Genomic DNA, 27,383 nt, shown 5'->3' on the forward strand with positions numbered 1-27,383 from the left:
TACAAATTATCAGTATTAGGATTGAAGAGGGGAACATCACTACAGATCATATAGTCAAAGGACAATGAAGGAATATTACAAACACCTTTATGCCAATAAATAATAGCAATTTAGGTAAAATGGAAAAATACTCTGAAAAATGAAAGTCAAAATTGATTCTAGAAGAACTAGAAAATCTGAATATACCTAGATCTAATAAATTAAATGAGTGGGTGGGTGCTTGGGTGGCTCAGTCTGTTAACCATCTACGTGCAGTTCAGGTCATGATCCCAGGGTCCTAGGATCAAGCCTTGCATCAAGGCTCTTTGCTCAGCTGGACCCTCCTTCTCCTTCTCCCCCTGCCTGGGCTTCATCTCTCGCTCTCTCTATCTTAAATAAATAAATAAAATCTGAAGGAAGGAAGGAGGAAGAAGAAAAAAGAAAATGAGTTGGTAATTACAATCCTTCCCATAAATTAAACTGCAAGCTCAAATAGCAAATTTCTTATAGCATTTAATGAAGAATTAATACTAAACTCTTAGAGGTGGACAGAACCCTTCACAACATAATTTAAAAGGCTATTACAATGATACTAAAGTCAAACAAATATTCCAAGAAAATAAACTACAGACCATTATCCCTATGAACATTTTTTTTTTTTAAGATTTTATTTATTTGCGAAAGAGAGAGTGCAGTCAGAGGGAGCGGCAGGCAGAAATTCCATCCATGGATGTATGGATAAACAAAATTGTTTTATCCACACAGGAATACTAAGCAACAATAAGGAATGCACTATACACAAAAGTATACATGAATCTAAATAGTATGCTTATTGAAAGAAACCACATGCAAAAACATACATTTGTTATCATTCCATTTATAAGAAACTACAAAATAAAAACCTAGTATGTAATGAAAGAAGGAAAATCAATGTTTGCTTGTGAACAGGAGGATTTTCTGGGAAAGAGTACTAATGAATTCAAGGAGGTAGAAATGTTCTGTATATTGATGATGATATTGATCACTCAAATGTCTCTCTTGTAAAAGTCAACAAAATTTACCCTTTAAATGAATGTACTTAATTTTATGTAAATGATACCTCAGTGAAGTTGGGAAAAGACATCCTCCTTTGTTAGCAGAAAAAGTCCTTTGTAATTCAGATGTACATCCTCTGAGGATTGAGAGTTTATTTATTTAACTAGATAGAAACTTAGAAGCTTGCTTTTAACTTTTTGAAATCATCTCAACTCTGTTGTCTACTTTATATTTTAAAAGGAAGGTGAAAAATACGTGCTAGTCTTAGACCAAGCATATAAAAATACCTAATGAGTGTCAGTGGACAAGGTTAAATAAATTAAGGTGGTAGTAGATAGTCAGGTTTTATGCAGCATACAGTATTTTGAGGAAATAATGTGCTGAGAGGATGTATGTGCTGCTTTCACAGATACTTTGATCCTCATAATAGACTGTGAAGTAGATAGGGCAGGCATCCTCATTCTCTGTTACACATGAGCACACAGTCTCAGAAGATTATGATATAATTTGATGAAGATCACTTAGCTGACAATTACTAAAGGATCAAGAGTTCAAATAAAGAGTTTCTGGCTTTTAATTCTCTCTCCACTGTGAAACACAGCTTGCCTTCAAAATATACTCTTGTTGCCTGCTCTGTATGTCTCTCTCCACCCCTCCCTTTGGAAAGAAAACAAAACAAAACAGTAACTTTATTGACATACATTCTTGATAAAATTCAGATTTCTTTTCAGGCTGAAGTTTTCAGTATTGGTTCAGGGTATTGCCATATTAATCAAAAACATTTGTGGACATTTATGCAGTGATCAAAAATTAATTCTAGTGCTCAGGGAGTAATCAAACTTAGAACATACAAAATAACCTGAACAGTTACCAAGAAATTATATAATATGATTAATTTTCTGAGTCTAACATACTAATTTAATTATTATGATAATTTTCAGACTAAATAAACTTGAAGATACTATTACACTAATTAAAGGAAAGATTGAAGAAGTTTGCCTTCCTGTAGAAAAAGTGGATGTTATTATATCTGAGTGGATGGTAAGTGTTTGCAGAAAAAACTACTTGTATTGGTTTTTAAAAAAGAAAGCAATGAGTAAGATAGTAGTTTTCTGCATTTAATTATATTTGATAAATGGCAGAAAAATGGCATTATTTTAAAAACAGCTACAGTCTTTTTATGGTAGTTTATTCTGATATGACACTGGCTATTTGTAATTGTATTAAAAAGAGAATAAATTAGCTTTTTTACTTTTAAAATCATAATAAGGAATTACTGTTTTTCTGTTTTCTAAATTTGTAGAGAACTACATATGTTTGCTGAAAAGTCTTTGAGGTCTAGTAAGGACTTACTAGGACTATTTGATCCAACTTAACATGATGTTGCCAGTATTGCTGTAATACTGAATGTCCTGTCTTTCTTAATGTCAGGCCATGTACTCCGTGTCCTTTATCACACAATAAAATTTAAGATATGTTATATAGTTTTAGAATTTGCTTTGGAAATCATAAGTCAGGATATGGAATGTTTATTTTTAAATGTATATGAAGTAAAACTAATGGTATTCAACAACTAATTTGACTTGTTGATAATGCCAATTTGATGTAGACAAGTTAGTATTTCTAAATAAAGATTTCTTAAGTATTTGGAAGGTTTTTAAGCCTTTTTTTAAAAAACCTTATTTGATACATATATTTTCACTAAATGAACTTATCAAAAATTTGGGGGGAAAAATGCATTATGCTTTATATTATCTGTACATTTTGAATAACATAGCAATAATTCTAGCAAAATAGGAGGGATTTCAGGGAGCTTTTGAAATGTTCAGATTTAATATATGTAAATTTCGGTCTAGATCTGGTGACAGTCTCCATTGTTAGCAGTACCTCTTTTGTACATGAAAGAGTATGTTGATTTTTTTATGGTAGAGTTGGCTTTTAATAATTTTTAATCACAGTGTCATTATTTATCTTATACCAAAGAATTTGTATTAGCACTCTGATTTCTTTTATGAATTGGGTGAAAAGATAGGGGTTTAGTTACATATAATTAAAAATCCAGCATCTTTTAAAGGTGCTTTGTGGAAGCACATTTGAGGCATTTACTCAGGGATAATTTATAATAGTGTATACTAAATGTTGGCTGACGTCCTCATTTCCCCAGGGACCATTTTGCTTTTCTTGGAAAAATATATCTCTTAAATTACTCCAAATTAGGATATAAGCAAACTGAGACAGACTTTACTAAACTTCCTGTCACCTCAGTTGAACATTTTTGCATATCTGGGTATAACTAGTTGCATTGTTCTTAACCTGCCTAGCAGAATTATACTTCTAGATATTGATGTTCTAGGAATTTTCATTTTAAAATCTGAAAGTTGATCTAGAAGTATGAATATTCTGTTGAAATCTTAGAGCCAGTTGGTATAATAGCAAAAAATTAACTGGGTTGACTGAATTTGTGAGATCGTCACATTTACAATATGAACTTTATTGAAAGGCTGTGCTGATCTTGGGCTTATTTGTCCTCAGGTGCATTTTACACTCTTCTCCTACTTGCTTCTGTACTGAAGGAGGGCTAATTCTGCAGGCTGCTTTTTTTAGGCTCCAGGGACAGCCATCTTCCATGGGGTTTGAGAAACCCAATGGGAAACGCTGATGGGGGATTTAAAGAAAGAGAAAAGTCAGGACATTTTTTTGCTTCTGTTTGCCTCGAGTTATATTGCTGGCAGAAGCTATTTCTTTTGTGACTCCAATTCCCACTGGATAAGTCCGTCATTAATTCCAGTGACTGTGTGACTCTGGCCCTGGACTCTTGTAGCAGTGCTTCTTCCTTTTGTCTCTCTAGCCTACGAATACTAGTTCCTTCCTGGTGTCTGCTGGTATCCAGTTGCCTCTGTCTCTTCTTGATCACTTACCATATCATTTTTCTTTTACCATTTCTGTAAAAGGTAACAACGTCCTGCATTCATTTTTCTCTATTTCATGATCTATGGTTTCTGGTCTTCTAGACTGTAATTGGTGTAAAGGGTACCTCTCATTTTGGAGGATTGGTCAGATATGATCTCTGCCTTTATTAGGAAGGCAGTATAATACAGATAATTCTGAACCTGGAATGAAAACCGGTTGTTTGGAACCAAGAGTCTTTCAGAAGCCCTTCCCTAAGAGAAGTAAATCAGTGTATTCAGGAAGTGTTAACTAATAACTTTCCTTATTCCTCTTTACAAGGGTGTAACTTAAGAGTTTGCTTTATCTTACTGTCTTCCTTTCCTTATAGGTATCAGTGGAATTGAAGTCTAGCAGATGGTGTTAAATGAGTTAGGTGGAGCATTAGACACTCAAATATATGGCAGTTATTCTAAGGCAGTCAACTTTGGATAGCCTTATTTCTCTAATAAAATTTGTGTTAAGCTTTTTAAATAGGTTTGTGCTAGAATGTTTGAGTCAACTTTGTGGATTGGTAATAATCATTTATGGTACTTTCTAAATCCTATAAGTTCTTTTTTAAATTGGGTACTTCCAGGATTTCTGAGCTCAGTAGTTGGAAAATTCCAAATAGCTAATTAAACAGGAAGAACAGATAAGCTTTTTAAGATATATCCAACATTTTCCAGATATTTCTGCTTTGGCTGAAATAGTGGGTAAGTGGCAAATCATTGAGTACTTTTTTTTCAAAGATTTTATTTATTTATTTGACACAGAGAGAGAGAGATCACAAGTAGGTGGAGAGCAGCAGGCAGAGAGAGCGAGTGGGAAGCAGGCTTCCTGGTGAACAGAGAGCCAGATGCGGGGCTCAATCCCAGGACCCTGAGACCATGACCTGAGCCGAAGGCAGAGGCTTAACCCACTGAGCAACCCAGGCGCCCCAGTCATTGAGTATTTTAAATCTAATGTAAATGCACATTTTCATTAACCAGCATCTTAAAACTAAAATATATTGTATAGAGTCCTCTTTCCTTTTTTTTTAAACATATGTTGGTAATGATACAAAAATCTAGAAACACACAATTTTAAGCCATAGCATACATTGTTTTTCTCTTTTTTTTAAAGTTCAACAAGACAAAAAAATACATACTCTGTATAAAAATTGGAATCAGATGTTTAAATTAGCAATGTAGGTATCATATGTTACACAGATGTACATCTGTTTTCTTCTCCTGTAGTCCCCTAACTATTCCATGTTAATCTAGATTGATTTTTTTGTCTACAACTATTCATGAACTTTGCCTTTATTTTGGAAGATGTCCTTAGGTAAGGATGTAATTTTAAAAGCCAAATCATTGCTATTAGCGTATTATTTAATAGGCCATCACTTGCCTCTTAGAGTTATGAATTTCCAGATTTAGGCTTTCCTTTAGTTTTACATTTTCATTTTTATTGAATGGAATTTCCATTTGTTAAAATTTTTGTCAGTTAAGTAAATAACTGATATTAAATAAATAACTGAGGGGCGCCTGGGTGGCTCAGTGGGTTAAAGCCTCTGCCTTCAGCTCAGGTCATGATCCCAGGGTCCTAGGATCAAGCCCCACATCGGGCTCTCTGCTCAGCAGGGAGGCTGCTTCCTCCTCTCTCTGACTGCCTCTGCCTATTTGTAATTTCTGTCTGTCAAATAAATAAAATCTTTAAAAAAAATAACTGATATTAAATTAGCCAGTATTAAATAAATAACTGAAATAAATAAATATGAGTAAAGTCAGTTTAATCTCTACAAGAAGTTAATATTTATGCCCATGAGTATCTCCTTTCATTTTCCATAAATTTACTCCACCAATAGAACCATTCTTTATGACAATTTATTTCTGATTGCCTAATAAAACTGTTCAAAGTAAGTGTCCCTAATTTTTTTTTTTTTTTTAGTATTTTCTTTATTTATTTGACAGACAGAGATCACAAGTAGGCAGAGAGGCAGGCAGATAGAAAGAGGGGGAAGCAGGCTCCTTGCTGAGCAGAAAGCCCGATGCGGGGCTTGATCCCAGGACCCTGGGATCATGACCTGAGCCGAAGGCAGAGGCTTTATTAATCCACTGAGGCACCCAGGCTCCCAAATGTCCCTAATTCTGTGCTACAGACCAGTTAAGCCAGGTTCGTGTTTTCGTGTGTTCGTGTTTTCCATGTATGTCTTTAGCATGACCTCCTTATAAACATGTAGATAAGATCCTGGCATCATATGATATGATTGCCAGCAACGATTCTTGTTTGCACCTTCATTTTTCTCTGTCATCAGGATTATCGGCAGAATTACACATTATATTTCATTATTGTGATCATTACTGATGTGCATTCAAATTGCCTAAGGTCCCTGTTGCAGTTTTTCTATCTCAGCTTGCTTTTCACAGAAGCTACCTAAAATTTCTCTTTACTCAAGTATACTTGGATGTATCCTTGAAATTTAGGAATTAACTTTCCTACTCCATCTTCACCAGCACAAGTGTATCTGTGTTATACACATGCATGCATACACCCACAATGATATCATCTGTTCGTATTTAATACTCTTTATTAATGACTAGCTTTTCGAGATACCATTTAAAAAATAACATAACTTGTGATTTGGCTTATCAGCAATTCACAAAGTAACCATGAAGCCTGTCATAGGTCACATTTTAAACTGGTGGGTGTTGAAATGTTTTTGTCATCTTTAGTTTAGTCTGACAGTGAAGCCATGCCATTTCAGCCAACTGCCATGAGGACAGGTAACCTTTCCTGGTCTGGTTTTTAACAACCCAGATTACACTGTATTGTAATTAATTGTTCATGTACCTTTTTTCCATTCTCCTGAGACTGGGAGCCAGCATTTACTTGGTATGGCCAGATTCTATCACAGGGCTTAGCATTAGTAAATGATGAGGGAATGTACATCACAAGAGAACTTTACCACGTAGAAATTCACTGGCCATAGATATGATCTTATTTATAATTTGCTATACGGCACATGCAGCCAGGGAGGAAACATATGAGAGGGTTAACCATGTTGCCCTGAAGTCAGACTGCCTTACTCTTCGCCCTGTTTTGCTGCTTGGGTTTGCTGCCTTGGGCATGTTACCAAACTTGTCTGTGCCTCAGTTTCTTTCTCTATAAAATGAAGATAATAGTAATACCTACTTCATAGGGTTTTTGTGAGGATTAAATAAATTAAGAGATACAAATTTCTTGAAGCAGTTTCTGCACATAATAGAATCTCAGCTATTTGGTTTTGAAAATTGTATAGTCTACTAAGCACTTGCTAACTAATGAATGAACTGCCTAACTAGGTTATTCAATAAGTAAAATTTGAAAATGATAATATACTTGAAGTAAAGACTATTAACACTTAGCTGAAGAACATTCTTAGTGCTTTCCCCTTGGTTTATGAGCCCTCTGTTAAAGAAGAAGTAATGCTGTTTACTTCTACCTGTGAGTGAAAGAAAGCTCCTAAAATTTCTAGTTTGCATTTTCAGACAGTTGGACATTTAATATAAACTCACTTAGATGATCTTATGTAACTGAGGTGGCACAGTGGTAATTATTATAATTAGTGTGAAGTGTTTCTCCTCAAAAATTATCCGTGAACAGATACTTGATTCACAAGAATTGAGTAATCATATAAATGTCACCAATCTGTAATAATGAAAACTTTCTTACACACCTCAGCCTGGATTTAGAGAACCTGCCAATCATGTGTTTGAGAAATAACAGATTAGGTATAGTGTGAAAATTTGGGAGGGAAAAAGCATTATTTGTATTTCTTTGAAGCGGAATGCAAAATTTCACAAATTTTTAAGATAAAACTTTAGCCTTCATAGCTTTTTGAGTCTTCCCAGGGTTGATTTTACTAAGTCCTTCCTAGTTCTTTGGGAGTTTCAGTTCATTCTCTTTTGCCATTAGAGCTACTTTAAGGGACAAGTTTAAGAAGCCATGACTTACACTGCTTTCTGAAACTGATTTAAAAAGGCTTGATGAGGGGAGGGGCCGGCTCCCGGCAAGCAGCGGAGCAACGGAGCACAAAATCGGGACTTTTAAATGTCTGCTCCACTGAGGGACATCACTCCAGAGGCTAAACCAGGGTGAAGCCCATGTGGGGTCAGTGTAACCCCAGGTCCCACAGGATCACAGAAGGACCAGAGGTGTCTGAGTGTCACAGAGCTCGCAGGTATTAGAGCTCCCAGGTATTAGGCTACAGCTACAAAGCCAAGGAGTGAGCTCTCAGCTCAGGGTTACCTTGAACCGGTTGCAGGCTGGGTGAGCTCGGAGCACAGCTGGAGGCCAGGGAGTGGAAGCGACCAGGTGCTTTTCTCCAAGAGCAAGCAAGGCCAGGGAGATGGGGGTGGATGGGTGCTTTTCTCTGAGGACTCACTGGGGAACGGGACCCAAGCTCTCAGCTGCTCCGGGCCAGAGATCAGGAGTCTGCCATTATCATTCACACCCTCCGGAACTAGGCAGAAAGCGCTCAGGGAACAAAAGCTCCCAAAAGCAAACCCAAGCAGATTACTTAGCCCGGCTCCTGGTAAGGGCGGGGCAATTCCACCTGGGGCAAAGACACTTGAGAATCACTACAACAGGCCTCTACCCCAGAAGATCAATAAGAAACCCAGCCAAGACCAACTTCACTTACTAAGGAGAACAGCAGAATTCCAGAAGAGGAGAAAGCAAAGCAAGGAATTCTCCCCATGGTTCTTTAGTCTTGCAGTTAATATTTTTTTCTTCTGCTAATTTTTTTTTAACTTTTGCCCTTTCCTTTTTTAACTTTTTTTTAAAAACTATTTTATCTTAACAATGCCTTACAAAAAAAAACAATAATAATTCTCTTTTTTGAACCTTCAATATTATAGTCATGTTTTATCCTCCATTGTATCTAACTATATTTTTTGTATATACATGTTTTCTTTTTTTAATATTTTTTCCTTTTTTTTTTTTTTTCTTATTTATCCCCTTTCTCCCTCCCACCATTTGGAGTCCCTTTTGATTTGGTTAAAGCACATTTCCCTGGGGTCTTTGCCACCCTTTTAACATTTTATTTGCTCCTTTATATATTCTTACCTGGACAAAATGACAAGGCAGAAAAACTCACCACAAAAAGAAGAACAAGAAGGAGTACCAAAGACTAGGGACCTAATCAATATGGGCATTGGTAATATGACAGATCTAGAGTTCAGAATGACGATTCTCAAGGTTCTAGACGGGCTCGAAAAAGGCATGGAAGATATAAGAGAAACCCTCTCCAGAGAGATAAAAGCCCTTTCTGGAGAAATAAAGGAACTAAAATTTAACCAAATTGAAATCAAAAAAGCTATTGATGAGGTGCAATAAAAAATGGAAGCTCTTACTGCTTAGATAAATGAGGCAGAAGAAAGAATTAGTGACACAGAAGACCAAATAACAGGGAATACAGAAGCTGAGCAAAAGAGAGATAAACAAATACTGGACCACGGGGAGAGAATTCGAGAGATAAGTGACACCATAAGATGACACAACATTAGAATAATTGGGATTCCAGAAGAAGAAGAAAGAGGGAGGGGAGCAGAAGGTATATTGGAGAGAATTATTGTAGAGAATTTCCCTAAAATGGCAAAGGGAACAAACATCAAAATCCAGGAGATGCTAAGAACGCCCCTCAAAATCAGTAAAAATAGGTCCACACCTCATCACCTGATAGTAAAATTTACAAGTCTTAGCAACAAAGAGAAAATCCTGAAAGCAGCCCAGGAAAAGAAGTCTGTAACATACAATGGTAAAAACATTAGATTGGCAGTGGACTTATCCACAAAGACCTAGCAGGCCAGAAAGAACTGGCATGATATATTCAGAGCACTAAACGAGAAAAACATGCAGCCAAGAATACTATATCCAGCTAGGCTATCATTGAAAACAGAAGGAGAGATCAAAAGCTTTCAGACAAACAAAAACTGAAAGAATTTGCAAACACCAAACCAGCTCTACAGGAAATATTGAAAGGGGTCCTCTAAGCAAAGAGAGACTCTAAAAATAGTAGATCAGAAAGGAACAGAGACAATATACAGTAACAGTCACCTTACAGGTAATACAATGGCACTAAATTCATATCTCTCAATAGTTACCTTGAATGTAAATGGGCTAAATTCCCCAATCAAAAGACACAGGGTATCAGATTGGATAAGAAAACAAAACCCATCAATATGCTGCCTACAAGAAACTCATTTTAGACCCAAAGACACCTCCAGATTTAAAGTGAGGAGGTGGAAAACAATGTACCATGCTAATGGACATAAGAAGAAAGCTGGGGTGGCAATCCTTATATCAGATCAATTAGATTTTTAAGCCAAAGACTATAATAAGAGATGAGGAAGGACACTATATCATACTCAAAGGGTCTGTCCAACAAGAAGATCTAACAGTTTTAAATATCTATGCCCCTAACATGGGAGCAGCAAACTATATAAACCAGTTAATAACAAAATCAAAGAAACACATCAACAATAGTACAATAATAGTAGGGACTTTAACACTCCCCTCACTGAAATGGACAGATCATCCAAGCAAAAGATCAACAGGAAATAAAGGCCTGAATGACACACTGAACCAGATGGACATCACAGATATAGTCAGAACATTCCATCCCAAGGCAACAGAAAACACATTCTTCTCTAGTGCACATGGAACATTCTCCAGAATAGACCACATCCTGGGTCCTAAATCAGGTCTCAACTGCTATCAAAAGATTGAGGTCATTCTTGCATATTTTCAGACCACAATGCTCTGAAGCTAGAACTCAATCACAAGAGGAAATTTGGAAAGAACCCAAATACATGGAGACTAAACAGCAACCTTCTAAAAAATGAATGGATCAACCCAGAAATTAAAGAAGAATTGAAAAAATTCATGGAAACAAATGATAATGAAAACACAATGGATCAAAATCTGTGGGACACAACAAAAGCAGTCCTGAGAGGAAAATACATAGCGGTACAAGTCTTTCTCAAGAAACAGGAAAGGCCTCAAGTATACAACCTAACCCTACACCTACAGGAGCTGGAGAAAGAACAACAAAGAAAGCCTAAGCCCAGCAGGAGAAGAGAAATCATAAAGATCAGAGCAGAAATCAATGAAATAGAAACTAAAAAAAAAAAAAAAAAAAAAAAAAAAAAAAAAAAAAAAATAGAACAAATCAATGAAACTAGGAGCTGGTTCTTCAAAAGAATCAATAAGATTGATAAACCCCTGGCCAGACTTATCAAAAAGGAAAGAGAAAGGACCCAAATAAATAAAATCATGAATAAAAGAGGGGAGATCACAACTAACACCAAAGAAATACAAACAGTTATAAGCACATACTCTGAGCACCTCAACTCCAACAAATTTGGCAATCTGGAAGAAATGGATACATTTCTAGAAACATATAAACTACCACAACTGAGCCAGGAAGAAATAGAAAACCTGAACCAACCCATAACCAGTAAGGAGATTGAAACAGTCATCAAAAATCTCCAAACAAACAAAAGCCCAGGTTTCCCAGGGGAATTCTACCAAACATTTAAAGAAGAATTAATTCCTATTTTCCTGAAACTGTTTCAAAAAATAAAAATAGAAGGAAAACTTCCAAACTCATTTTATGAGGCCAGCATCACCTTGATCCCCAAAACAGACAAGGATCCCACCAAAAAAGAGAATTACAGACCATTATCCTTGATTAACACAGATGCGAAAATTCTCACCAAAATACTAGCCAGTAGGATCCAACAGTACATTAAAAAGATTATTCACCACAACCAAGAGGGATTTATTCCAGGGCTGCAAGGTTGATTCAACATCCGCAAATTAATCAATGTGATACAATACATTAATAAAAGGAAGAACAAGAACCATATGATACTCTCCATAGATGCTGAAAAAGCATTTGACAAAGTGCAGCCTCCCTTCCTGCTTTAAACTCTTCAAAATGTAGGGATAGAGGGCACATACTTCAATATTATCAAAGCCATCTATGAAAAACCCACTACAAATATCATTCTCAATGGAGAAAAACTGAAAGCTTTTCCGCTAAGGTCAGGAACAAGGCAGGGATATCCATTATCACCACTGCTATTCAACATAGTACTAGAAGTCTTAGCCTCATCAATAAGACAACAAAAAGAAATTAAAGGCATCCAAATTGGCAAAGAAGAAGTCAAACTATCACTCTTCGCAGATGATATGATACTATATGTGGAAAACCCAAAAGCCTCCACTCCAAAACTGCTAGAACTTGTACAGGAATTCAGTAAAGTGTCAGGATATAAAGTCAAATGCACAGAAATTAGTTGCATTTCTTTACACCAACAACAAGACAGAAGAAAGAGAAATTAAGGAGTCAATCCCATTTTCAGTTGCACCCAAAACCATAAGATACCTAGGAATAAACCTAACCAAAGAGGCAAAGAATCTATACTCAGAAAACTATGAAGTACTCATGAAAGAAATCAAGGAAGACACAAAGAAATGGAAAACTGTTCCATGCTCATGGATTAGAATAAGAAATATTGTGAAAATGTCTATTCTACCTAAAGCAATCTACACATTTAATGCAATCCCTACCAAAATCCTATCCATTTTTTTCAAAGAAATAGAACAAATAATCTTTTAAAATTTATATGGAACCAGAAAAGACCTCGAATAGCCAAAGGGATATTGAAAAAGAAAGCCAAAGTTGGTGGCATCACAATTCCGGACTTCAAGCTCTATTACAAACTGTCATCATCAAGACAGTATGGTACTGGCACAAAAACAGACACATAAATCAATGGAACAGAATAGAGAGCCCAGAAATAGACCCTCAACTCTATGGTCAACTAATCTTCGACAAAGCAAGAAAGAATGTCCAATGGAAAAAAGCCTCTTCAACAAATGGTGCTGGGAAAATTGGACAGCCACATGCAGAAAAATGAAATTGGACCACTTCGTTACACAACACATGAAAATAGACTCAAAATGGATGAAGGACCTCAATGTGAGAAAGGAGTCCATCAAATTCCTTGAGGAGAACACAGGCAGCAACCTCTTCGACCTCAGCCACAGCAGCATCTTCTTAGGAACATCACCAAAGGCAAGGGAAGCAAGGGCAAAAATGAACTATTGGGATTTCATCAAGATCAAAAGCTTTTGCACAGCAAAGGAAACAGTTAACAAAACCAAGAGACAACTGACATAATGGGAGAAGATATTTGCAAAGGACATATCAGATAACGGGCTAGTATCCAAAATATATAAAGAGCTTAGCATACTCAACATCCAAAGAACAAATAATCCAATCAAGAAATGGGCAGAGGACATGAACAGACATTTCTGCAAAGAAGACATCCAGATGGCCAAGAGACACATGAAAAAGTGCTCCACATCTCTTGGCATCAGGGAAATACAAATCAAAACCACAATGAGATACCACCTCACACCAGTCAGAATGGCTAAAATTAACCAGTCAGGAAATGACAGATGCTGGCAAGGATGTGGAGAAAGGGGAACCCTCCTACACTGCTGGTGGGAATGCAAGCTGGTGCAGCTGCTCTGGGAAACAGTGTGGAGATTCCTCAAAAAACTGACAGTAGAGCTACCCTATGACCCAGCAATTGCACTGCTGGGTATATCTCCTAAAGATACAAACGTGGTGCTCCAAAGGGGCACATGCACCCAAATGTTTATGGCAGCAATGTCCACAATAGCCAAACTATGGAAAGAATCTAGATGTCCATCAACAGATGAATGGATAAAGAAGAGGTGGTATTTATATACAGTGGAATACTATGCAGCCATCAAGAGAAATGAAAATTTGCCATTTGCGACGACGTGGATGGAACTAGAGGGTATTATGCTTATCGAAGTGAGTCAGTCAGAGAAAGACAACTATCATATGATCTCCCTGATATGAGGAAGTGGAGATGCAACATGGGGGGTTTGGGGAGTAGGAAAAGAAAAAATGAAAGAAGATGGGATCAGGAGGTAGACAAACCATAAGACTCAATCTCAAAAAACAGACTGAGGGTTGCTGGGGGGAGTGGGGACGGGAGAGGGTGGTGAGGATGTGGACATTGGGGAGGGTATGTGCTATGATGAGTGCTGTGAAATGTGTAAACCTGGGGAGTCACAGACCTGTACCCTTGGGGATAAAAACACATTATATGTTTATTAAAAAAATTTTTTTTAAAAAGGCTTAATGAAGAGAATTGTCCTCAGAGGTTTTCTTCTCTTGGAGTACAGATCTGTTACATGTTATATTTTCTTTACTAGAGGCTCCAAATTGGTAAAATTTAGATGGCAGAACTATGAAGTCACTGTTTAGTTAGTTGAAGTGAGAATTAGGGCAGGAGTGAGTTACAGTAAATTTTGATCTGTTCTAATTAATGAAATGTTTTTTTCTGACCTGTTTTTGGTAGATTATATATTTTGAGTAAATACTTCAGTAGTGTAAATACTGAGTAAATAGTTCAGCAGACCATCGATTTGGTCTGCTCCATTTTCCATTCTCTTCCCTTTACCCATTTTTCCCCTTTATCCATTTTTAATACTAGAACATTTATTTGGGAATACCCAATTTAAAGTAACATGAAGTTGAGTGAATGTGAGGCCCTTCTCAGGAATTCACTCTTCAGTCTTAATTTTATTAATTTGTGCTTCTAGCCAATAAAGGCAAGTGACCAGAAACAAACTCAAGGCTTAAACTATTTCCTGTTATTAGGAAATGACATGTAATTTGTCTTGATCAGTTTTGCTAAAGGTTTGTCACTTACTGCTCTTTTCAAAGAACCCGAATTGTGCCTTTGTTGATTTTTCTCAATCAACATTTGTTTTCTATCGTATTGATTCCTGCTTCAGTCTCTATTATTTCCTTCTACTCTCTTTAGAGTTTGATTTGCTGCTCTTTTCTAGCTTCTTGAAAAGGAAGTGTAGATCATTGATTTCCAACTTTTTTTTTTTTTCTAGTATTTGGCGTTTAAGCTAATACTTCTAAATACTGATTTAGCTGAATCCTACATTCAATTGATTTTTTGGGTAAGATTTTATTTTTGGTTTGTCAGCGAGAGAGAGAGCATAAGCAGGGTATGGCAGGTGGAGGGAGAAGCAGGCTCCCTGCTGAGGAAGGAGCCCGATAAGGGACTCGATCTCAGGACCCTGGGATCATGACCTAAGCCAAAGGCAGACGCTTAACCAACTGAGCCACCCAGGTGTCCCAACAGTAAAGTGATTTTTAAAAATAGTTTTAAGTATTTCTTTTTTCCTGAATTATTATCCTTTATGCTGTTATTAAAAGAATAAACACTCAAGTATTATATTTGGGAGATAATCTACCATTAATAAAGCAAAGGCATTGCACCTTTGTTCTCCACATAAGCTGATGAAGTGCTCTCAGGGCCCTCATTGCAGAACCAGTAAACCCTGAAGAGCACCTCTTTTACATTTGTTTTCTTATGGATATCAGTTTTGACATCATTTTCTCTTTTCTTGTTCAGTTCTATTGTGACTACTGTTTTTTAGTAGAGAAAATGCACACACAGTTTTTTATGTTAGATAAGCAGTAAGCCAGACTGTGATGTGCATCACAGGCAATCACGAAGAGATTGCAAAGACGGAAAGAAATCTCATTCTTTTACATGGCCAACAGATAAAACCCATTACAAGCTTGTTCCCAAGATAAAAAATAATCAATTTTGTGACTGTTTTTAATTCCTATTTTTTTTCCATTTCATTATGTAACCAGAGAAGGAAATTCTGGAGTGCAATTGTGTAAGAATTTGAGAGGCACTACATAATTCAAATACTTCATAATGTTTAAGAACTAACAGTTCCCACATTCAGTGTGCTTATGGCTCATGGTGCATTCTGTGAAATTTCAGTCAATTTCTTTTGAAGATCTTTATTTTTTTTTTTTTTATTATTTTTCTGAGCACTCCTTATGTATTTGAGTTGCCAGTCTGTTGTTAGGACTCTTGTTATGTTTTCTGCATCTCGTGGTTTCTGGGCACATAATAGAATTTAACTCTCTGTCCCCTTCAAAGTCAGATGTGGCCCTGTGGCTTATTCTGGCCAGTGAAAGTCCTATCCAGACAGAATGTTTAATATCCAGTACACAGTTTGCCTATGCATCAGTTACTGTGGAAGCTTGTCAGTCTGACTCCTGAGGAATTATAATAAGCAATGACTCTTGTCAGCCTGTAATATAAGAAATAAATCTTGTTTTCAGTGATGATTTGGAAACTGTTAAGGTAGGATAACCTAGCTTGTCTTGATGGATACCACTGATGGATTCCCTATCAGTTATGTTTGTTAGCAGCACATGGCTTGTCATTGCATTATTTTTTGGTGTGATTTGATGAAGAAGACAGTCTTAAGTTTACCAGAATTCTTTTATTGAGTTTTTGTTTCTTGCTTAATAAATCTTTCTATAATTGCCATTACATGTTTATTAGACTTATCTATCTTCTATGCCTCTTATACTTCTTCATATTTTCTGTTGTTCTGACTCTTTTGACTGTATTCTGGATAATTTCTTCAGTCTTCCAACTTGTAACTAATTTTTTCTGAATCTTTCTAATTATCTGTTAAACTCATCTATCAAGTTTTATCTCTTTTATCTCTTTTTAATTTTTTTTTTTTTTTTTTTTTTACTTCTAGGAATTCTCTTTAGGTTCTTTTAAAATTTTGTTTGCTTGTTGCTCTTATCTTCAAGCCTCTTAATCTCATAAATTGTAAACAATACCAGCAGTTTTGCAGGTCTTCTTTTGCTGACTGTTGTTTCTACTAGCCTTCATTCATGGTGCTTGATGCTTGTTTATTTGAGTGTGTAGTACTATTCGATACTCTGCCGTTTATTTTCTAATGAACTTTATCTATGGAAAACTCTTTGGTGCTTGGGTTTTACTCCAAATAATTTGACATTTGTTTTGCTGTGTACCTGGGACATTTACAAATGCAGACTGCTGTCACTTTTTCTTTTTAATTTTTAAAAACACTTTATTCGGGAAAATTTCCAATGTAAAAACTTCAGAACGAATATTTCAGTAAATCTTATGCACCTGTCACCTAGCTTCAACAATTATCAATATTTTGCTGTTTTTGTTTTATTTATCTTTGCACTATTACATTTTTGCTATCTTTTTTAATGATAAAGACTTTTTAAAATCCATATTTATTATGCCTTTATGTATTATGTTATTGAGCCTAAACAAAATTACCAATATAGGCACAATTCCATATTACAAAAAAATTCCTAATATTCAGGCTGTGTCCACATTTCCCTGATTGCTTCATGAATTATATATATATATATATATATATATATATATATATATTCTTACACTTGATTTGTTTGAATCAGGATATGAGTTATATATACATGTTGCATTTGATTAATTTGTCTTATAAATCTTTTTTTAATTAAGCTCTTTATTTTGAGATAATTGTAGATTATATCACGTGCAGTGGTAAGAAATAATAGAGAAATGCTTTATTCTCTTTACCCAGTTTCTCTTAATGATAATAGCTTGAAAATCTATGGTACAACAGCACAACTAGAATATTGATAGTGATACCATTGGATACAGAACAGTTTCATCACTACAAGACGCCCTTCTGTTATCCTTTTATGGCCACACCCACCTCCCTCTTCCACTCCCCAGCCTTGACTTCTGACAGTCACTAATCTGTTCTTGATTTGTATAATTTTGTCATTTCAGGAATGAAATGGAATTGTATAGTATATGGCCTTTTTGGGTTGGCTTTTTTCATTAGTTTAATTCCCTGAAGATCCATCCAAATTATTGTACATATCCATAATCTCTCCCCTCTTTCTTAGTAGTATTCCGTGGTATGGATATACCATACTTGTTTTAACCATTTAACTTTTGAAGAATATCCAGTTTGGGGCTATTGCAGATAAAGCTGTATGAACATTTGTGTATATAATTTTGTGTGTACATAAGTTTTCCTTTCTCTCAGGTATATGCCCAAGAGTACAATAGCTAGTCATATGGTAATTGCATGTTTAGTTTCATAAGAAACTGCCAAATTGTTTTGCAGAGGGGCTGTACCATTTTATATTCTTACAGGCAATACATGACCATTCCAGTGGCAACATCTGTCTACATTCTTGCCAACATTGTATATTCTCACTATTTTTTAATTGAAGCCATTCTGATATGTGTATAGTGATATCTTATTGTAATTTTAATTTGCATTTCTCTAATGGTTAATGATGTTAAACATCTTTCCATATGCATATCTATCTGCCTTCTGTATCTTTTCTTCAATAAAATGTCTGTGTCTTTTGCTCATTTGCTAATTGGATTATTTACTGCTGAGTTTGGTAGTTCTTTTTTACTAGCTTTTAATTGGATATGTGGTTTGCAGATATTTTTCCCAATCTGTAGCCAATCCCCTTAACAAAGCCTTTCACAGAGCAAAAGTTTTAATTTTGATGAAGTCCAATTTATCAATTTTTATTTTTATGGATCATGCTTTTGAGATCAAGTCTAAAATCTATAGTCTATAGGTTCACCTTCTCTTTTTTTTTCTTGCCATTCTTTGAGAAACTGAGTCAGTTGCCCTGTAGAGTTTTCTGCATTCTAGATTTTGACAATTGCATCCTCGTGGTGTCACTTAACATGTTTTTCTATCCTTTGTATTTCTTGTAAATCAGAAATATGGGGTCCAGAAATAGAGGTTTAACATATTAAAGTTGTCCCCCTTTCCCCAGAATACTTCATGGGGAGCAGTGGTGGTTAGTTTCTGTTGCATTGAACAAGGGACTCAATATCTGCAGTCAAATGCTTTTCCACTGAGCTATACCCCCTCTGGTTGTCTCTGTATTATGCTAAAATTGATCAGTGGCTTTTTGGAGCTATCAGGCTAATCTATTCATTATAAACCTACCTAATGGTTTTAGAAGCATTGAAAATGATTTCTTGGATTTATTATTTCATTAAAAGTTGCCAAATTATGATATTCTACCTGTACCAATTATTCTTTGTTAGCTGAAATTATTTCTGAAGTACTTACTTTCTCTCATCAAATATTTGGTTATGAACCATAGTTAAATAGGAAAAATAGGATAAAATCTCAATATTTCCTATTTATTTGCCATTTTCAGAGTAGTGAATGATCATTACAGTGTCATTGCTTGTATGTTTATTTTCGTGGACAGATGTAGCTAGTTTTTTTTTAATATGAAAAATTTTGAGTTTATACTGATTTTTCCAAATTAAGATTATGGAATTATTTTTTTTTTAAGATTTTATTTATTTATTTTGACAGACAGAAATCACAAGTAGGCAGAGAGGCAGGCAGAGAGAGAGAGGAGAAAGCAGGCTCCCTGCTGAGCAGAGAGCCTGATTCGGGGCTCTATCCCAGAGCCCTGGGATCATGACCCGAGCCGAAGGCAGAGGCTTTAACCCACTGAGCCACTGAGGAATTTTCAAAGCTGTTAATTTTATACTTATATTTCTTCTCTACAGAAAATCTTGATTTTTAAGATAATGCTAATTACTTATTGCCTTTATCATGTAATTGCCTATTGTAGTTTCACAAATTTTATACCACCTTTATTACTAACAGTAAGGCTTCTACATGCAGTTGAAGATTTCTTTGTAATTTCTTTTGTTCTAGAATATATCATAGGAAATGCACAGTGTACTGTGTTTGAAAGTCATTTGAAGTAATTATTTTCACTGGTTAGGTAACCAACGTGACATATTATGAGATTTATTTATTTCCTGTTCTTCACTTTGGGACATTGTTTCTTCCTTTATTTAGTTTAATTTTGTGTTTAAATTATGAAGAAATGATGTGATTCTATTTCTTTTGTCCCTTAGTGAATAACTTTTTTTATGCTTTTGACTTATATAAAAAATATTAGATATATATGTCTTTATATTTTCACTTGTGTTAAACAAAAGTTAGCATATTTTATAAATTGTTTTATATATATATATGTACTCCAATAAAATTCTCTTTAATAAAAATACTAGCTAATACTTTAGTTGTAATTTTTAAAGTAGAATAGCCAGTTATAATTAATGGTTTTTTTCCAACTTGTATGGGAGTTGAAAACACTTTTAAAAATTAATATTCAGGGTGCCTGGGTGGCTCAGTCGGTTAAGCATCTGCCTTCAGCTTAGTTCATGATCTCAGGGTCTTGGGATTGTGTCCCACATCTGGCTCCCTGCTCAACGGGGAGCCTGCTTCTCCCTCTGCTCCCCCTGCTTGTATGTGTTCTCTCTGTCAAATAAAGAAATAAAATCTTTAAAAAAAAAATATTCTTTGGGGCACTTGGCTGGCTCAGTTGGTAGAGTACACAACTCTTGATCTCAGGATTGTTGTGAGTTTGAGCCCCACGTTGGAGAAATAAAACCTTTTTTAAAAAGTAAAAATTAATACTGCATTTCATACCCTTATCCTTGGAAACTGGTTCTGTAACTCTGGAGTAAGACCCATATGTGCATTTGGAAAGATCTTGAGATGATTCAGTTTTGCCTTTTTCTTTTTTTTAAAGATCTATTTATTTATGTGAGGCAGGGAGCATGTGAGCAGGGAGAGGGGCAGAAGAGGGTAAGGGAAAGAATTTCAAGCAGACTCCCCTGTGGAGCCAGCTGTGGGCCCATCACAACCCTGAGATTATGACCTGAGCTGAAACCAAGAGTCAGATGCTCAAGCTCAATCGAGTGAGTCACCTAGGCACCTCTGGTTTTTACCTTTGATTGTCTTGCTTATTGGCCCTTTTGCTGCAGTCTGAACAAAAGAACCAATTTGACTCTCCGTCTTTTGTTCATTAAGTGAGAGTGCCACCTAGGGGAAAGACCTTTAAGATGGTAGAAGTTTTTCAAATTTCAGAAGAGTGTGCAGAAGGAAGGAAGTAGTCTTGACAGAGAGTAGCAAGCACATAATAAATGGTAGCTGCTACTATTATTATTATTATTTTATTATTATTATTTTCATTCTTCTTGCATGGAAAGTAACAATCAAGTGAAGTAGTAATAAAATAGGAGCTGCTCTGACAAATAGTTGTTATATACATGTAAAATGCTTTTTGACTGTGTAATACATAGACGTTACAAATTTCATCTTGTCTTTACACCACCACTCAGGACCTACACTGGATCCCCCAACAAAATCTGTTAACCAAATTCTAGTGTATCCTTTCTGAAACATTATAATAAGTTATAACATAAGTCTCTACCTCTTGGCACATTCATTCATTTCTTTAACAAATATTGGGTGGCTACTATGTGGCTAAGGCTGTTCTCGGCAGAATAAAGCAGTGAACAAAATAGATGGCAAGCCCCACCCTTATATCTAGTTTAGAATAAGCATATTCTGCATATTATCCTACACCTTGCTTTTTTCTTCTCTTTTAAATCTATAAATTTCCCATTATGACTACTGTAGCTGTATCTCATAAATTTTTTGTTCAACTCAAAATATTGCCTTGTGATCTCTGCTTTGGTAAATGAATTATTTAGAAGTGTGTTTAATTTCTAAATGCTTGGAAATTTTTTAGGTACCTTTCTGTTAATGATTTATGATTTAATTTGGTTGGTATCAGGGGACATAATGTGTATGTTGCCATTACATTAAATTTGTTCAGACCAAGAATATGGTCTGTTTTGTTGAGTGTTCCACATTCATTTAAATGAATGTGTATTCAGCTGTTGTTGAATGAACTGTTATATACTTGTCAATTGGGTCAAATTGGTTGACAGTATGTATCAAATCTTTTAAGTGCTTATTATTTTAAGTCTATCTGTTCTATTAACCACTAAAAGAAAAATAATGCAGTTTCTACCTATAGTTCAGGAGTTGTTTCTCTTCTGTCAGTTTTTGCTTCAGATATTTTTATGTAGTTTTTAGGTGCATACACATTAGAATTATTATGTATTATTGATAAAGTTTGGCTTCTTTATCATTATGAAGTATTGTTCTTTGTCCCTGTTAAATTTGGTCCTTTAGTTTACTTTAACACTTTTCTCATTAATTGTGTACTATTCCAGACACATTTTAACATTTACAAACAGATTTGAGTGTGTTTGCCTTCTCCCAACTATTGCACATTATAGAACTAGTCATAAAATCTTCCTTTTAATAAGTTGTGAAATATAACATGCACAGAAGATACTGACGAATGTAAGAAATAGTTATATAATGAACACCTGTGTAATCATTAGTTAGATCAAAATGCAGCTGCCAAGTATCTTTTCAATTTTCTTCAAATATCTTTATATACTCATTTCATCCTTGGATTTCTTTTTTTACATATCTTCTCAAATATATTTAAATTTCTCTTTTTATTTTTTTTTTAATTGTATCTGCTACAAGTTCTTTCCCATCCCAGAGAGCTTACTACTCTACTGACCAATATGGTAGTCATTTACTTCCTTTATGTTTTTACCACTTACATTTATATTCCTAATCAGTTTAGTTTATATTTTCCAGTTTTTGAGATTTATGTAAATGGACTCAAAACATAACTATGTTTTTATATTAAAAAATAGCTTTTTGCTTTCTTCACTAAGTCATGTTTGTAACATTCATTAATAATACCCGTATGGATCATTTGTTCATTTTTGTATTTGTATATTCTATTATGTGACTGTTTAACAGTATGTTTATTATGCTATAATTGGTGGACACTGGATCATTTCCAGTTCTTTCAGCATGACAAATAATAGTGCTGTTGTATACAGGTACATGTGTGCCATTACACTCAACCGTGCTTTTCTACTCATTTATTTAGAAGTAGAGTGGCTAGATAACAGGGTGTGCTGCTCTTCTCGATTACTAGATGATGCCAAACTTCTTATTAAAGGTTGTGAAACTTTTTTTTATTGTTCTGTAGACTTGTCAACACTGGACATCGTATGACTTTGTAATTATTGCCACTCTGCTAGTCAGTAGTAGTTTCTGTTTGTGTTGAATTAGTAATGAGGTTCACCATCTCTATATGTGATTATTGGCTCTTTGGATTTCCTGTTTTGTATAGTAATTGTGTTTAATTCTTTGTCCATTTTCCTTTGGATTACCTGTCTTTTTCTTTCCTTTTTTTTTTTATTTTTAAGATTTTATTTATTTATTTATTTATTTGACAGAGATCACAAGTAGGTGGAGCAGCAGACAAAGAGAAGGTTGGGGGAAGCAGGCTCCCCACTGAGCAGAGAGTCCGATGTGGGGCTCAATCCCAGGACCCTGAGATCATGACCTGTGCCTAAGGCAGAGGCTTAACCCACTGAGCCACCCAGGAGCCCCTTACTTGTTTTTTTCTTAATGAATAGTGTTCTTTGAGGGAAGTAAAGATATGTGTGTGCTTGGTATCTTTTCAAATTCTGCCTTTTTAATTCTTTTTATGTTTTTTTGATGAACAGAGGTTCTGAATTTTAATCTAGTCAAACTTACATCTTTTTCTTTATAGTTAATACTTCTACGCCACCCCAGAACATGAAAATATTCTCCACAGACTTTGTCTTTTTAAGCTATTTGAAAGTCTTTAATTCACTTAGATAGTTTTGGGAATAAAAATTGTCGGTCTTTCTGGAGGCATTTTGATGACACAGATCAAATTCTTAAATGTGCGTGTCTTTTAATCCAGAAATTCTGCTTTAAGAAGTTTATCTTAGCCAGGGCGCCTGGGTGGCTCAGTGGGTTAAGCCACTGCCTTCAGCTCAGGTCATGATCTCAGGGTCCTGGGATCGAGTCCCGCATCGGGCTCTCTGCTCAGCAGGGAGCCTGCTTCCCTTCCTCTCTCTCTGCCTGCCTCACTGCCTGCTTGTGATCTCTCTCTGTCAAATAAATAAAATCTTAAAAAAAAAAAGAAGTTTATCTTAGCCATAAATGTAAAACATTGAAAAGATGTCTGTATGTGTTTGTGTGTACATATACATGTTCAAAACATTATTTTTCTTACCTATTCCCCAGTAAACAAATACAAAACCTACAATATTCTTGCTGCGTGGTAACAGCAGCCACCTTGCTTTTGCCAAGTGTGTGGCTGTAACACCTGTCTCAGTCATTGTAGAGCTGTCAGTAAGGAAAGTATCTCAGTATCTTCTTTATCACATTTGTGATACATTCATTCGCATTAGCACGTTAAGTTGAAAGAGGCAAGAGATAGACTGGGGAATCACTGAAAAAAACTTTACAATTCAGGTATTCAGTGTGTAAGGCTATCATAAATATTAACAGTGAAATAAAGATTATATTATATCCTGTAAAATCTTAAGTTTGGTACATTTTTAGCAGAGAGCATTGTAGATTAGGAGAAAGTACTTATCAGTTACTTTTTGGATGTCTTTAGAGTGGTTCTCATGGTGAAGGGTATCCAGTTTTGTCCACCTGGGAATATTTGGGCATTGGGAAATGTCTGGAAACATCTTAGGTTTTTATAGCCAGTGGGGGGGAGGCGGTTAGGGAGGAAGAGAGACAGGAGAAGAGTGCTGATGGGCCTGTGGTAGGTAGAAGCCAGGGTACTACTACATATCATACAGTGGACAGGATTGTCTCCACAATAAAATATTACCTGGCCCAAAATGTCAGTAGTGCCAAGGTTGAGAAACCCTTTAGTTCTCATTCCTATGCACTGATAATAACTCAACTTCTAAATGAGGTCATATTATAAAGTGCACCTGACCTAATATGGGACATCAAGGAAGATTTTCTTTAAAAGGTATCATCATTAGGAATATATTTTTGTCAGGGTGCCTGAGTGGCTCAGTGGGTTAAGCCTCTGCCTTCGGCTCAGGTCCTGATCTCAGGGTCCTGGGATCGAGCCCCGCACTGGCTCTCTGCTCAGCAGGGAGCCTGCTTCCTTCTCTCTCTCTTCCTGTTTCTCTGCCTACTTGTGATCTGTCTGTCAAATAAATAAATAAAATCTTTTTTTTAAAAAACAGAATATATTTTTGTCACACAGATATACAGTAGACACATCCTTAACCAATCTGCATTTAATTCAGCAAATTAATGATATTCTGCATTCTCTCTCTATAACGTGCTAGATTTCAATGGCTAACTGAACACTTAAAGCAGGTAAATTACCTTCAGTGTGCTCCTCCTGTTTTGCTTGTATTAGTTGTATTATAGGTTTACCAAGAGCTTATTGTGTTTGTTTCCCTGCTTCTTTATATAATATCAGCTAATATTAGCATAAACTATTGAACAGGACTGTAAAAAAGATTCCTGTTGAGTAAAGTAGTGAGTAAAACTGTTGTGACAGAATAGAAGCGAGTAGGTAGGAATTATGGAATTCAGAGATTTTCACTTGGCAAGGTACTCTTAGATTCTTTTTTCTATTTTAAAATAACCCAAACTGGAAATTACTTAACAGTACATTATAAGTGTGGTTTATGCAAGGAAAATTGTGACAATCCTCATTGATAGATTCACCCTTAAAGAGTATTAGTAAATAGGGACGCCTAGGTGGCTCAGTCCTTAAGTGTCTGCCTTCCGCTCAGGTCTTGATTCTGGGGTCCTGGGATCAAGTTCTGCATTGGACTCACTGCTCAGCAGGAAGCCTGCTTCTCCCTCTCCTACTCCCCCCAGCTTGTGTTGTCTCTCTCTGTCAAATAAATAAATAAAATATTTTTTAAAAAGAGTATTAGTAAACATATCTGCATTTATTTGTGTTTTTTTCTTAAAGCATATTGTTTTCAGTTAACAACCAATTAATAGTTCTAGTCACTGTAGGTAACAGTTCTATCTACAGTAAATTTTATAAAACTGAGAGTAGTATTGGAAAAAAGTGTCATGAAATATTTATTATGCTTCAGAAGTATACTGAAAATTGGGTTTAGATTTTGTAGTCTTGCTTATTTGTTAAAACTAATCTTTTATATTTAGATAAATTCAGTTATTATTTGTCACTAGACTTTCTACAGATTAACTCTCCATTTTATCTGTAACTTTCCCCTGTCGCTCTTTTTAATAATTAATTCTGCCAAAGAGTGTATCAGTAACTCAGTTATTTGTACTAAAAAAAAAGAGAGAAAACCTTATACTGAAGGTATCAGAAGTATCTTTTATCATTAATTTATTCTGAGATATGAACAGACATTTTAAAAATAAGGTTCCCATGTCAATGAATAATGTTAATATCTTAGTCCCAGATTTAATCCAATGTTTGTTTTTTTTGTAGTAACTAATTTTTGAAGTATAAATGCAAATTTTAATTTTAAAAAAGTAAATGTCTCTTTGGAAAAAAGAGTGCTCCATGAGCATCATGGGAGAAAATATTGGGTATAATTCTCTTCCAGATGGCACCCCTACAGGTGAGGCAGTAGCCTGTGAAATTACAGTCTGAATTACACTGCAGATGAGCCAGGCATTTGGAGGAGCGCCTTCTGATATCAGTAATAAATGACTTGGTTCAGAACCAAGGACAGTTCCCAGGAAATTAAAGGCTATTCTATCACATAGAAAGCCTATAGTAAAATGAAGTTTAGCAAAGTGGAAAGTTGAGAGAAAGGACAACAGTTAGCAAATAAACAATAGCAAACAATAAATAGCAAACAATAAATCTTTTCATCTGCTAATATTTAAAGCTAGATATGTTAATTTATCTCATAGATGTCATATATTGGTTCTACATATATTCTAATATTTGCATTGATTTTCTAAACTGATAATTTTCATAATGTATAGTGGCTTATACCCAGTTGCCAACTAAGCTATCCCTCTGACATATTATGACTCAGATACCTATTATAAATTCTAATCTTGTTTGATATGCTTAATGGGAAATTTTTCATTTCAGAACATTCGAGTCCTTAATTACAAAGGTAGTATAATATAATACAAACACTAAATCTTATTCTCAGTTAGGTATATCAGCTTAAGAAGTAACATGGGGGGTGCCTGGGTGGCTCAGTCATTAAGTGTTTGCCTTCACCTCTGGTCATGATCCCAGGGTTCTGGGATCAAGCCCCACATTGGGCTCCCTTCCCAGCAGGAAGCCTCCTTCTCCCTCTCCCACTCCCCCTGCTTGTGTTCCCTCTCTTGCTCTGTTTCTGTCTGCAAATAAATAAATAATTTTATTTATTTATTTATTTATTTATTTATTTATTTATTTTAGAGAACAGCAATATAAGATAGTTATTCAGAACGTGACTCTCTAGTTAAACCAAGGTTCAAACTCTGGGTCATTCAACTATTTCTGTGACTGTGAGCTGTTTTTTAAGTCCTGTGGTTTATGCCAGCTCTTGATCTCAGCCCAAGTCTTGTTCTCAGGGTTGTGAGTGCAGGCACCATGTTGGGCTCACAAAGGTTCTTAAAATACCCAGTTGTATTAAGTACGAGAAAAATAAGAAAACGCGGGTACTGTTTCATTTTTAACAAATATAATGTATGATACTAATAACTCTTATTTTTTTATTCATTCAGAAGTTTTTTACTGAGTTCCTACAATCTACTGG

The 27,383-nt window shown here is 35.4% G+C and overlaps 1 protein-coding gene across 5 annotated transcripts in view; it reads left to right on the top strand.

The window, feature by feature from the left end:
* The window catches only part of PRMT3 (protein arginine methyltransferase 3), a 129,461-nt gene that overhangs the window by 41,436 nt on the left and 60,642 nt on the right, over positions 1 to 27,383 (top strand). For all 5 annotated transcript variants that reach the window (XM_059138258.1, XM_059138251.1, XM_059138243.1 and 2 more), the window contains one exon: positions 1,956 to 2,055. In XM_059138258.1, coding sequence (XP_058994241.1) covers positions 1,956 to 2,055 — 100 coding nt within the window. The remainder of the gene's footprint in view (positions 1 to 1,955; positions 2,056 to 27,383) is intronic.

Source organism: Mustela lutreola, chromosome 1 (genome assembly GCF_030435805.1).
Source record: "Mustela lutreola isolate mMusLut2 chromosome 1, mMusLut2.pri, whole genome shotgun sequence".
Classification (NCBI taxonomy): domain Eukaryota; kingdom Metazoa; phylum Chordata; class Mammalia; order Carnivora; family Mustelidae; genus Mustela; species Mustela lutreola.